Here is a 12458-nt window from a genome sequence, read left to right as displayed (position 1 = left end):
AGTAAGTATATTCTAGAAGATTTACAAGTATATTCTAGGAGATTTACAAGGAATCATCAAAACATTTTCAAAATTCTTTGAAATACAAAATCTGAAAAGTCTGCTCAGTTTGTAGAAGGCTCAGTCAATGTGTTTAATCAAATGAGTGTGATATAGCTAAAGCATAGCAATGGGGATATAATTGCAGGAAGAGGAAGGTGTGTTTAGGGCCTATTTTAGTCAAAGTTCCAAAACTCTGAATTGAAAACAAAAAAAATCCCAAAACAAATCATGTCTTACTTTCACCAATTGCAATAATTATATAAAGTTTCTTTTATATGATTCTTAGCATGCTTTAGTTATGGTGCATTATCTGAAAATTTGCCTTATCTGACATTTAAAGTCCTGAAAATCTGGCAAGACAAACAGAACTTTTTTTAATTTAAAAGGAATAATTTCTTTAATAAATCCAAACAATAGTGAAAAGTTTTGAGGAAATCAAATAAGCATAATTGAAAAAGCGCACAGTATGTGAAAAAAATTGCCTTGAATCTAATGGTTAAAGTACGCTTACTCCTAAAGAACATAATAGAAAAGAATCAAAATGGAATGGGAGTTTTCATTCTAATGCTGTGTTTAAATTTCATGGGAATTGGTTTTCTATTGATTTATCTATGGAAGTGTTGATTGACAGACACAGATTTAACCATCATACCTTTCATCTTTGATGGGTGTGTTGATAAGACAAAAACATCTTATTTTATTTTTCACTAAAACACATAGAAATTATTTTTTTTTAACATTAACAAATTATTTATTGCACTAGGTTCTAGTTGTATTATATATAGGTTTCTTTAATTCTATGGAAATTTATCCCTTTGCGAACCCATTGTATAAAAAAATTTAATCAGAACATCATTGGATGATTTTAAGGGTCATGACCTTTTTAGCTAACTGGATGTAACAGGTGTTAATGAAATTGACAACTTTGTGCAATGTGAAAGGCACTCGAAGGGGATTTTCGGTTAACAAAAAAGAAAATGTATTTTTTAATCATTAGAGAAACAGATTCTTACATAGTTACTCGTGAATTATCGAATTTATCCAATCTCGATAGTTAAATAATAAATTTTAAAGTCCTCGCCGAGGCGGCTCGGACTTTAAAATTGATAATTTATTTATCTCGATTGGATAAATCCGATAATACACTGGTACCAATGTAAGAATCTATATTTATCCCTGTGTGTTAATCGTGAAATGAACAGGGAATTGACCTGACAATACTGTATATTCTTCATTATTAATTTAATTTACATTTGCATTTTACATTTATTTTGCTGATATCTGTTTTCTCCGTTTACAGTTTGATATTTGCAGTGATTTATTTATAACTCTACAACTTGTGTGAATTTCTGATGGATATAAAGTTATGTCTATCATATTCTATTAAGATAGGTTTCAAATATTATTAGTTTGCCACTATGATTATTAAAGATGAATTAATATATAATTTTCTTCTGTGTGTATATGTATCTTTTGAAAAATCTTCAATCTTTGATGTTCAATGATATCAACATGTTTGACTTCTTCAAAATTAAAACAAGAAGATGTATTGCTAATTTAGAAAAAGACCTTGTGTCCCTTGCTAATTTCATTATGACAACATTACAAATATCATGCACCATCATCAGTATGCACAAAAATAAGAGATTTTTATAGCTTAGAGGGAGAAAATTCCTTTTTACACATTACAAGTTAAATTCTATGTTGATGGACAGACATATTTAACCATCATACCTTTCGTCTTTGATGGGTGAGTTGATAGGACAAATATCTTTTTTTATTTTTCACTAAAACCAATAGAAAGGTCTTTTTCATGACATCATATTTATTGTGACATCATTAGTACACACTACATGTACTCTTTTATAATTGTGCAAAAATAATTGAGGTAGGCTTTTATTGTACTATACAGAGTAATTTAAGTTGTAAGGGAGATAACTTGTAACATACCTCTGAAACAATGATGATGGAAGGCTTACTCTGTGTACTCTTGGTTCTTGTGTGTTATAGCCTAATTATAGTAACAACAGCTATGTTATTCCTATTTAATCAGATATTGTAATTCACAGAGATCTCTCTTCTCATTAATTAAAACAAGCCTTTTGTTAATTTCATTCTTTTATCACATAAACACAAGCATACCAATTCATAATAACAAAAGTTTATCATGCTTTTAGCTATTAGTTGTGTACTTAACTTTCTTTTTACAAAACCTCATAGTTCTTTTTTTAAATACAGAGACACTTATTTCTTTTCAATCGACCTAATGTAAGTTTTAAACGGAATTCATTATTTTTAGTTTAAACAAAGAAAATTTCAACAATCTTTTGTTTTCCAGTGTTTTGTTAAATTTTTAATGTTATTCAATGTGGTAGTGCATGATTTTAAGCATAAGTGCATTGTTTAATTAAAGGAAAATCAAGTCTAACGTCTTTTAAAAAAAAATATAACAAGCATGCAAACCTCAAATAAAAAAAAAATAACAACAGACATATAAAGCAAAGCTATTATTTTAGCAAAATATCTGTCATGCAAAATTAAAACATAAAACCTTTAATGAAGTTAAAACAGGTTTATATTACATATCCAAATAATGCAAAACCTAATATCCTTCTTAAATATAGAATTAAGATATGTCAAGTAAGCATTTTCCTGTCACCTATCTTAAAATATGGACCATTCCATCCTACTTACCAGCTGTAGGGGTGTCAGGCTGTAACATGTTGCTGTATACATTAATAGCTACAATAAGGCAACACAGAAGTATAGGACCGATAATAGCACCTTCCAGTCCCAACCAAAATATACCACCAGCAATGGCAAGACCAGTTATGTATGGATGACCACTGAAAACAGAATAAATCATATACCAGGTACTGCTCATTTAGAGAAAAATAGACTTAAAGACTTCTTTCTATGTTGTGATGTTACACTATTGTTTCAGGTCAGGGAGAAGATTGGTACCTATTAAACCGTTTAAACCAGTTGCATATTTTTGCACCTGTCTTAAGTCAGTAACCTGATCGTTCTGATGTTCAGTGGTTGTCATTTGTGGATGTGGTTCATGAGTGTTTCTCGTTTCTCGATTTCTTTATATAGATTAGACTGTATGTTTTCCTGTTTGAATAGTGTTACACTAGCAATTTTTTGGGCCTTTATAGCTTGCTGTTCAGTGTGACACAAGGCTCCGTGTTGAAGACTATACTTTGACCTTTTATGGTTTACTTTTACAGATTGTGACTTGGATGGAAAGTTTTCTCATTGGCACTCATACCACATCTTTTTATATCTATTCAAGAATTGTTAAAGATGACTCTTTTTATATTAATAAAAACAAATCTTGATTTTCATCTGTACAGTGTATGAAATTCCTGAAACATTTTAATATGTTCTGCTGTATATCTATGACCATGGCCCTATATTAAATTTTATATTTGGATAATAAATTTTTAATGCTTTATTCATAAGGACCAACATTAGATATTTGACATGAATATAGTATTTAAAGGAAGTTGAAACCCTTTTAATTCACACGCTGGTGCCTTATTTCCTATGTAATCAATCCTCCTAAGAGAGCTTACCCTTTAATTTCACTGAGTATTGTAGTATCTACTACATAGGTTGGTAACATATGAAGTACAAACAGGAATATAGATAATACTCCTTGACCTTTTACTAGCCACAGTTCAAGGACAGCTGGAATTGCAGCCCAATATGTTCCAAGAAAAGGCACAGCTGCAAATACTGCTGCCAGAGCTGAAAACAAACAATATGGAAGTACTTTATGCAGAACAATATTTTTGTGCAGAATTTTTGTCTCTTTAAAAGATAAGAATGTGTCCATAGTACACACGGATGCCCCACTCACACTATCATTTTCTATGTTCCGTGGACCGTGAAATTGATGTCAAAACTTTAATTTGGAATTAAAATTAGAAATATCATATCATAGGGAACATGTGTTCTAAGTTTCAAGTTGATGTAACTTTAACTTATCAAAAACTACCTTGACCAAAAACTTTAACCTGAATTTGCACTATCATTTTCTATGTTCAGTGGACCATGAAATTGGGGTCGAAACTATAATTTGGCATTAAAATTAGAAAGATCGTATCATGGGGAACATGTGTACTAAGTTTAAAGTTGATTGGACTTCAACTTCATCAAAAACTACCTTGACCAAAAACTTTAACGCGAAGCGAACGGACGCACAGACGGACAGACAGACGAATGGAGGCACAGACCAGAAAACATAATGCCCCTCTACTATCGTAGGTGGGGCATAAAAAGAAATAAACTACCAGGTACTAGAACCACAATTTAGAAACTCAGAAATAGGTATATCAAGAAGACTTTATTAAAAAGTGTTTAAAAAAACATAGACAATATGCACTAATTAGAAATTAGTCTAAATTGTCTCATTGGCAACACTCATATCACATTTTCCTTTTTTTTTATTTGATTTGCAATTTTAAAGTCCATTGTAATGAAGAATGCACAAGAAGTAAGTGTCTTACTGTGGATCTGCTGTCCTAATATGAAGTTGTTCTGACTAAAACGTGTGATGAAAAACATGTGTTTTTCAACATCTTTGAAAATTGAGACAGTATTGGCAATTAGGAAGTCAGAATCTGATAGATTTGAACAGTGCTCACATAACTCTGTCTGTATTACTAACCTTGCTTAAGAATATTTCTTATTACTTAACAAAGTGGAATTCTACAGAAAAATTCCTAAGCAACAGATACATAACAAGTTGAACCATGAGCTTTTGATCACTAATAATACCCCCTCTATAGGTATACAGTTAACAGGATGTTGATAAACATGGATATGAAAATGAATTACATGGCATAGCATTCTCGATGAATGCTTGATACCAAATTACATGGTGAATTCAATTAAAATAAATCAGCTTACCTGATGGTATGAAGACAATATTCACACCAAAGACTGAATGTGTTAACCATGTGTACAGACCATAGAACACTGCCATTTTTAATGAAGCCATGAACACACCACTAAAATAGAAGCAAAACATATACATTTTGTAATAAATACATGTTTCTATAAAAATAATTATAACAAGAATACATAACCATTGCAAACCATGCCACATCAACAAACAAATCAGTTTCAACAAATTTTTGCCCAAATATAATTCTGTATACATTTAGTACTAAATTAGTAGGGTATTATAAATGTGCCGATACCTATACACATTCACAGTTGTCAAAAAATACAACAAAACTCATATTACAGCAATGAAATTATTTATTGGTTGACTGTTTTTGCCATCTATCAGTGCCTCTACAGGACAAGTACTGGATAAGAAATAAGGTCAGGTCGAAATGATTGCAATTCATTTTCTTTTCTTTTCTAAAAATGGCAAACCAAAGTTTTATATCACATTCATTCTCAGCTCAACAAGACCAGAATATAGTTTGTCTGAATTATCGGGACAACACAACTGAAGTAATTTTACGGTAATTTAATAAGAGGGTGAAAATGAAATAAGATAAATAATTGAGTAGAACAAAATTAGCTATAACACAGTCAGAAAAATAACACCTATATCTCCCTTTGAGAAGAATCAATAGATAACTCTTACCCTACTGCTTCTTGTACAGCTTGTCCAAAACTGTTTCCTTGGTGTGTTACACTGATACTAGAGAACCATTCTACTGGTTTATACTGATCTCCACTTGATGCCAGCAGGTAGAAAAGGGTTGTCAAGAAAATGGCCTATTTGAAAAATTTTGAAATCTGATCTTAAATTTGTTATTTCATTAAAGTTTTGCAGTGATTTGAACTTTTCCAATTATGATTTTTTTTCTTTTTCAGTGGCATCCTCAGTCTTTGTAAAGCAATAAAGCAATTTGTATCAATCATACTTTTTACAGCAGATTCCAACGAGTATGAAGCTACATGTAGATTCTTTAGTTAGCTTCCTTCCTAGCTCAACCATGAAATAATTATTAGGTAAAGTAAACAAGCCTATGGGTGGAGTCAATAGTTTTAAAAACAGAGAACCAATCAGATTTAGTGACAGCATATAAACATTGTAAAAATAGTTTTACAAGTCAGTTTAAAAACAATTTTTCAATCTAAATTTAAAATTTATTGATATAAATTATAAGCAAATTCACAAGCATGTTAAAGGTGTGTTTGATTTGCCAATTTTATTTCAATCAGTTCATTTATAAATTCGGTTACATGTATGTGTAGGTACTTTACAATGGTTACAATCACAGCGTAAATATAAGGTTTATGACCCTTTCTGTTGCCTTTGAATTACGAATTTATCAAACTTCCAATAGTATAAAAACAGCAAAGATAATGAATAATAAAGATGGGCTATTTTGAACCTATACAAATTAAAGGGGAAACTTCGAGCAGGCATTATTACTTATAGTTTCATTGCATTTAAAAGTTAAACAGGATTTTGTGGCAAATAAACCAAGAGTTTTTTTTTAGAAAATCTACAGGTATTTTTGTTATAAAATTTTAAGCATAGAAAAGAGGGGCGAAAGATACCAGAAGGACAGTCAATGATATAGATTACTCACTTGATATTCTATGATGTGGTTTCTCCTTGGAATATGTACTAAATGGCCTATCTCTTTTATTCATTATATCTGTAGTTTTGATAAAATTGAGGTTTGGAAAGTTCGTACAAAAATGGCTACAGAAGGGTACATAAACCGTAACACAAATATGCAACCTACTTTTAAATAAGAAATATGAAAAATTTGTATAGTGTTTATACATACAGACGACAGTACGAAATTGAGTATTGCAGTTCCTCCTCCAAAGACCAGTGACAAAGTAGCTGTTAGAAGGTTAAATACCAGGTTCATGTTACCTTTCAGGACTAACCATATTGATTCCAATACCTACAATATAAAAAAAAAACAATACATATAATAATACCATTTCATCATGGACTGTAAATTCAGAAATTTTTGGGAAGGTTTTATTAATGAGAAAATAATATTTTGCAAAATTAACTAGAGGCTCTAAAGAGCCTGTGTCGCTCACCTTGGTCTATGTGAATATTAAACAAAGGACACAGATTGATTCATGACAAAATTGTCTTTTGGTGATGTGTTTGTAGATCTTACTTTACTAACTATTCTTGCTGCTTGTAATTATCTCTATCTGTAATAAACTTGGCCCAGTTGTTTCAGTAGAAAATGTTAGTGAAAATTTACAAATTTTATGAAAATTGTTAAAAATTTACTATGAAGGGCAATTACTCCTTAGGGCGAAAATTGACCATTTTCAAACTAGATACCACAATGATGATTGTGGTTAGGTATGATTGTGGTTAGGTTTGGATAAATTTGGCCTAGTAGTTTCAGAGAAGAAGATTTTTGTAAAAGTTAACAACGACAGACGACGATGGACGACAGACGCCAAGTGATGAGAAAAGCTCACTTGGCCCTTTTGGCCAGGTGAGCTAGAAACTTGAATTTCTAATTTCTAATTTCAAAATAAAATTGAGAATGGAAATGGGGAATGTGTCAAAGAGACAAAAACCCGACCAAATTAAAAAACAACAGCAGAAGGTCACCAACAGGTCTTTAATATAGCGAGAAATTCCTGCACCCGTAGGCAACCTTTAGCTGGCCCCTAAAAAATATATACTAGTTCAGTGATAATGAACGCCATACTAATTTCCAAATTGTACACAAGAAACTAAAATTAAAATAATACAAGACTAACAAAAGCCAGAGGCTCCTGACTTGGGACAGGCACAAAATGCGGCAGGGTAAAAGCCTATATTCTTTTTTCCAATTTTTCCAATTTACGGAATATTGGAGTTATTTTTTATATTATAAACAAAATTGATATAGAGAAACTAATTATCATTTGACACAATTTGTTAAAAATTTGGAAGAGAAATGTTGGCAAGAGAGAGCTTATTATGTAAATTTTCCATATCAGTTATATTTCCAAGGGGTATAAACTTTCCCACACATATTTGAACAGTACTGATTTTTCAAAATATTGTTATATCAATCCCAGAAATTGTTCAAATTAATTTTATTTGTTGATCTTATCTTTCTGGTCATTTTTGTTATTTTTTATCCATTATAGTTCTGAGGATAATTGATCAATTCAGCTATGTTGACCTATTAACAGATCTATTTTGCTGACAATGTTTGCTATCATAGTTTCTCAAAAGAAAAGTAAACACACACAACAATGCAAACAGTTGAAATTTTCTTTTTAAAGTATCCTATTTCAATTTATATGAACAAAATATGTGGAATATAAACAATGAGACCGCAATCAATCTACAAAATAGTCTTGACTGTCAAGAAAGCTTTTATGTTATTATGTGATCAAATTTTACAGCCAATGGCAGAATGAAAATTGTCAAGTTTTCAGCTCATTGGTTTATAAATCTAAAAAGATAATAGTGCAGAAATTTAACTTACCGACATAAAAGTACCAATATTTTCCTTTACAAAAGGAATAATTTGTCCAAGATTGAAACGGTCACCATTAGTAACAAGTTCCCATAGTGACTGTAGATTCATGAAGTCTGCTGGAATAACCTGGAACCCAGTGGTAATTTCCTGTGTGTTACTACCGGTACTGGCATTCTGTAATATACAATCATTTTACTGTATATATTAGCCAAGGGACATAACTCTTAATAAAATATGGTATTATAGTATGCTGGTGGCAACCATTTTCATAAATCATTAGATTCTGTTTCACATGAATTATTAAAAAAGTATTGATGAAGGTATCTTTTACAAACATTACTGTTTTTGGTGAGTTTTTTCATTTAACATTATCCCTTCCTCTGAAGGTTGCTGGGATATTGATTTTATTCAGATTTTTTTTCTTTGATATCATCAAAACACAAATATTACTGAGCTGTAGCAGTTATTGTAAAGTAATTATTCATTGTAAAACATTTTAGAATAGTGGTTGCTACGTTATACCTTTGCATTTAAGTACATATTCTTTCAAGTGGAATAAGACATAGCAAAATAAGTGATGCACACTGTTAATAAAATATTGTTAGTCTAAGAACCTTAATTCAGTGAAAAGAAGTACATATAAAAGAAAACCTAAAATCATTATATGCTTATGCAGAAAAAAATCAGCTCACTAGCCATAATGAAAAAGAATGTGTTCAAAGTACACAAATGCCCAACTCGAACTATCATTTTCTATATTCAGTAGACTGTGAAATTTGGGTCAAAAATCTAATTTTGCATTTAAATTAGAAAGGCCATATCATGGGATGCATGTGTACTAAGTTTCAAGTTGGTTGGACTTCAACTTCATCAAAAACTACCTTGACCAAAAAACTTAAACCTGAAGCAATCAAAAACTTTAACATGAAGTGGAACAGTATCATTTTCTATGTTCAGTGGACATTTGGACAATTGGGGTCAAAACTAGGTAATAAATTTCAAGTTTATTTGGACTTTAACTTCATCTAAACTACCTTGACCAAAAACTTAAACTTGAAGCTGAACAGATAGAGTAACGGACTGACAAACAGACAGACACACAGACTTAAAAACACAATGCCCTAAAGTGGGGCATAAAAAGTTGTGAGAACTGTTGATTTGACAATGGTGAAGTGACCAGTTAGAAAGTTGAAAGTGCAGACATAAGTACACCTAAATGTCCCTGCCAATGAGATTGATTGTGTATAGATTGCTTTATGCCACATCAGCACAAAAAGGCTAATCTGAGTACCTTTCAATGAGTGGTAGGGCCATAAAATCTCACAGCAAATATAATCAAAAGTTAATGATTGTAATAATTACAGTAAGGAAGGAGTTTCTTCTGTCATTTCCATAAAGCAGTATCACTATTAGTATAAGTTTCTAATCAACCATAAATATCCTTTACTTTGTCTTGGTATAAACAATTACATTTTACATATAACCTAGAAGATGTGGTATGATTGCCATTGAGACAACTCTTCACAAGAGACCGAATGAAACAGATACTAATAACTTTAGGTCACTGTATGACTTTCAGGAATGAGCACAATAATCTGTTATTTAAACAAATATATCTTGGAATACATTGCTTTGTTCACAGCATGTTTACTAATAAATTCTTTAAAAAGTTTAAGCTCTTCTTATATAAAAAAATATATTGAAGAATACTCTCCGATATTAAATCATTCCCCATAACCATCATACATCGTTGTCCAGTGTTGGTAGTAAATAAAAAGTAATCATTTTTTTAAATATATTTAATGGTATTAGTTTATACCTATGCCATACCATAAGATTTTGATTTTGATTTAATTTACCAAAATGACTGTCCTGTCTTATTTTCATGTATATATCAAATACTTTGTTACTTTTGTTGACTGTCAATCTTATATTTTATCATTTCAATGTTTTTTATTATCTTTCATAGAAAAGTGTAAATGCAAACATTTTGCTACAGGTATTGTTTTTTTCTGTTCAAAATGGGTACTAAATTTACAAAAAAAAGCAATGCTGTAAATTCAGAAATGATTGCAATGTTCTTGCGTAAAATTTGACGGGGCTACAATCACATGTATTTAAACTTGCATTTTGATTTCTTTTTAAATGAATTAAACAGAATTGTTCTCAATATGGCAAAATTAAAAATCGTATTTTAGTCTTAAATGACGAAATTGCGATAAAAAATGCATGCAATAATTTCTGAATTTACAGTTAACTCATCATAGATCCCAGGATTAAAATCATGTGCCAGACAGGCTTTTTGTCGTTAAAAGCCTTATCAGTGAAGCTTTAATCAAAACAGTTAAAAAGACCAAATAAAGTACGAAGTTGAAGAGCAATGTGATTGATAATGAATTTTGAAACATGATCTTCTATGGCTATATATCTATACTTAATATTACAAAGTCTTCTTTAAAGAACAGAAATGACAGATTATTATTAAGAAAGCTGTATTGAAATTTAAGTAGTACTAATAATGAAAAGTGTTTAAGATATAAAGAAAAGAAAGATTAAGAATACTACACTACACACTGGACATGATGTTTTCACCACATCTCACCACAAACTTTCAAATCTTACCCCTCGCCATAACCAAAGTCTTGTATAGGAAATCTGTTATCATATATTAGGACAAAGTTAAAAAGCCATTATACAAATAGATACGTGAAGATACATGCAAGTGACTTTAACTATTTACAACCATCTACAAATATTTACAACTAATTTTTGTAACTATACTGTTAAACTTTAACAAAGATTACAATTTTACTACATCAAAGCTAAGTGTCAACTACTGCAACAAAGTATACATTTTTTTGTACCTTTAATTTCACAAATTTCAAATATCTTAAGAATCTATACTGACTAAGTTCATTTTATGTTCATAAAAATAAGAAATATTCTTAAATATTTTGTTTCCACAGGATATAAGTATTTCATTTCTTCATATGGTTATCATGTTAATCAGTAGATACTAAGATGGGACAAAGAAAGGTATATACATATTTATGATGATTATTATAACACTGAGACTTTGATATCCTTATTTGATATATATGTAAAAAGTATTGTGAATTATGGGGTTTTCACAAGGGAGCTGATATAGAAACGCTTCATTTGTATTTTATAAAAAGAATTTTGAAAGTGAAAAAAGCGACCGGTAAACCATAATACTGTAAACCAACTTATTTTCGCGGATACTTTATTTCGCGTTTTACTCTTTCTAGATCACTTCGCGGCTATTTAATTTCACGAGTTTCTAATTACTTGATGCATTTGATAAGGAAAGATCAATTTTTTACATATTCGCGACGATTTATATTCGCTTTATTTTTCTACTCGCGAAAGTCGCGAAAATAAATCGCTTGCGAAACTAAGTTGGTTTACAGTAGTGTATTTTGAACTTGGACGTTTACCATTGTATGTAAATAGATTTATACTGCAATCAGCTATTTTACTATACAGATAAAGCTATACGTATAAACGTAAGCTTTATACGTCAATGACCCCAACTAACCTATAAGCCCCGCCTCCTTATTGTATTTCATCAACAACATCACGTCACGACCATAACAACGTAAAAGTAACAATGGTCAAACTTTTATGAATTTAAACTTTTATGTCTTCAAATTGGTTATTTATATACCATGGTTATCAAATGTTATCAATTAAGTTCGTTTTCCCTTTCTAATTCCTTAATATGTCAATGTTTTACCGCCTGGACTACGCTCATAGGGAAATACCCCAAAATGGTACCCCAAGAGGGAAATTCCAAACACTTTTTTAACAATTTTTGTAACATAGTTTTTTCATTTTTATATATTTTTTTTCGATTTCAGTATAAAGACAATATACGTATAGTGTCTTGAAATATGGAATTTATTTGTATTCGGCCCGAAACGGGAAAATGCTCGGTAGAACCTCGCATTTTCC

General features: G+C 30.6%; 1 protein-coding gene across 3 annotated transcripts in view; it reads right to left on the bottom strand.

Annotated features, from left to right (window-relative positions):
• Positions 1–12458, bottom strand: part of LOC134707166 (transmembrane protein 245-like) — a 28335-nt gene that overhangs the window by 2151 nt on the left and 13726 nt on the right. The window contains exons 10-17 of one of the 3 annotated variants that reach the window (XM_063566718.1): positions 11106–11138; positions 8490–8657; positions 6816–6938; positions 5654–5787; positions 4963–5063; positions 3624–3798; positions 2737–2888; positions 1993–2053 (exon numbers count right to left, since the gene is read on the bottom strand). In XM_063566718.1, coding sequence (XP_063422788.1) covers positions 1993–2053; positions 2737–2888; positions 3624–3798; positions 4963–5063; positions 5654–5787; positions 6816–6938; positions 8490–8657; positions 11106–11138 — 947 coding nt within the window. The remainder of the gene's footprint in view (positions 1–1992; positions 2054–2736; positions 2889–3623; positions 3799–4962; positions 5064–5653; positions 5788–6815; positions 6939–8489; positions 8658–11105; positions 11139–12458) is intronic. The other 2 variants (XM_063566720.1, XM_063566719.1) reach the window with 2 other exon arrangements.

Source organism: Mytilus trossulus, chromosome 2 (assembly GCF_036588685.1).
Source record: "Mytilus trossulus isolate FHL-02 chromosome 2, PNRI_Mtr1.1.1.hap1, whole genome shotgun sequence".
In the NCBI taxonomy this organism is placed as follows: Eukaryota; Metazoa; Mollusca; class Bivalvia; order Mytilida; family Mytilidae; genus Mytilus; species Mytilus trossulus.
The sequence above is the reverse complement of the archived record's forward strand: the minus strand, read 5'-3'. Positions and strand labels throughout refer to the sequence as shown.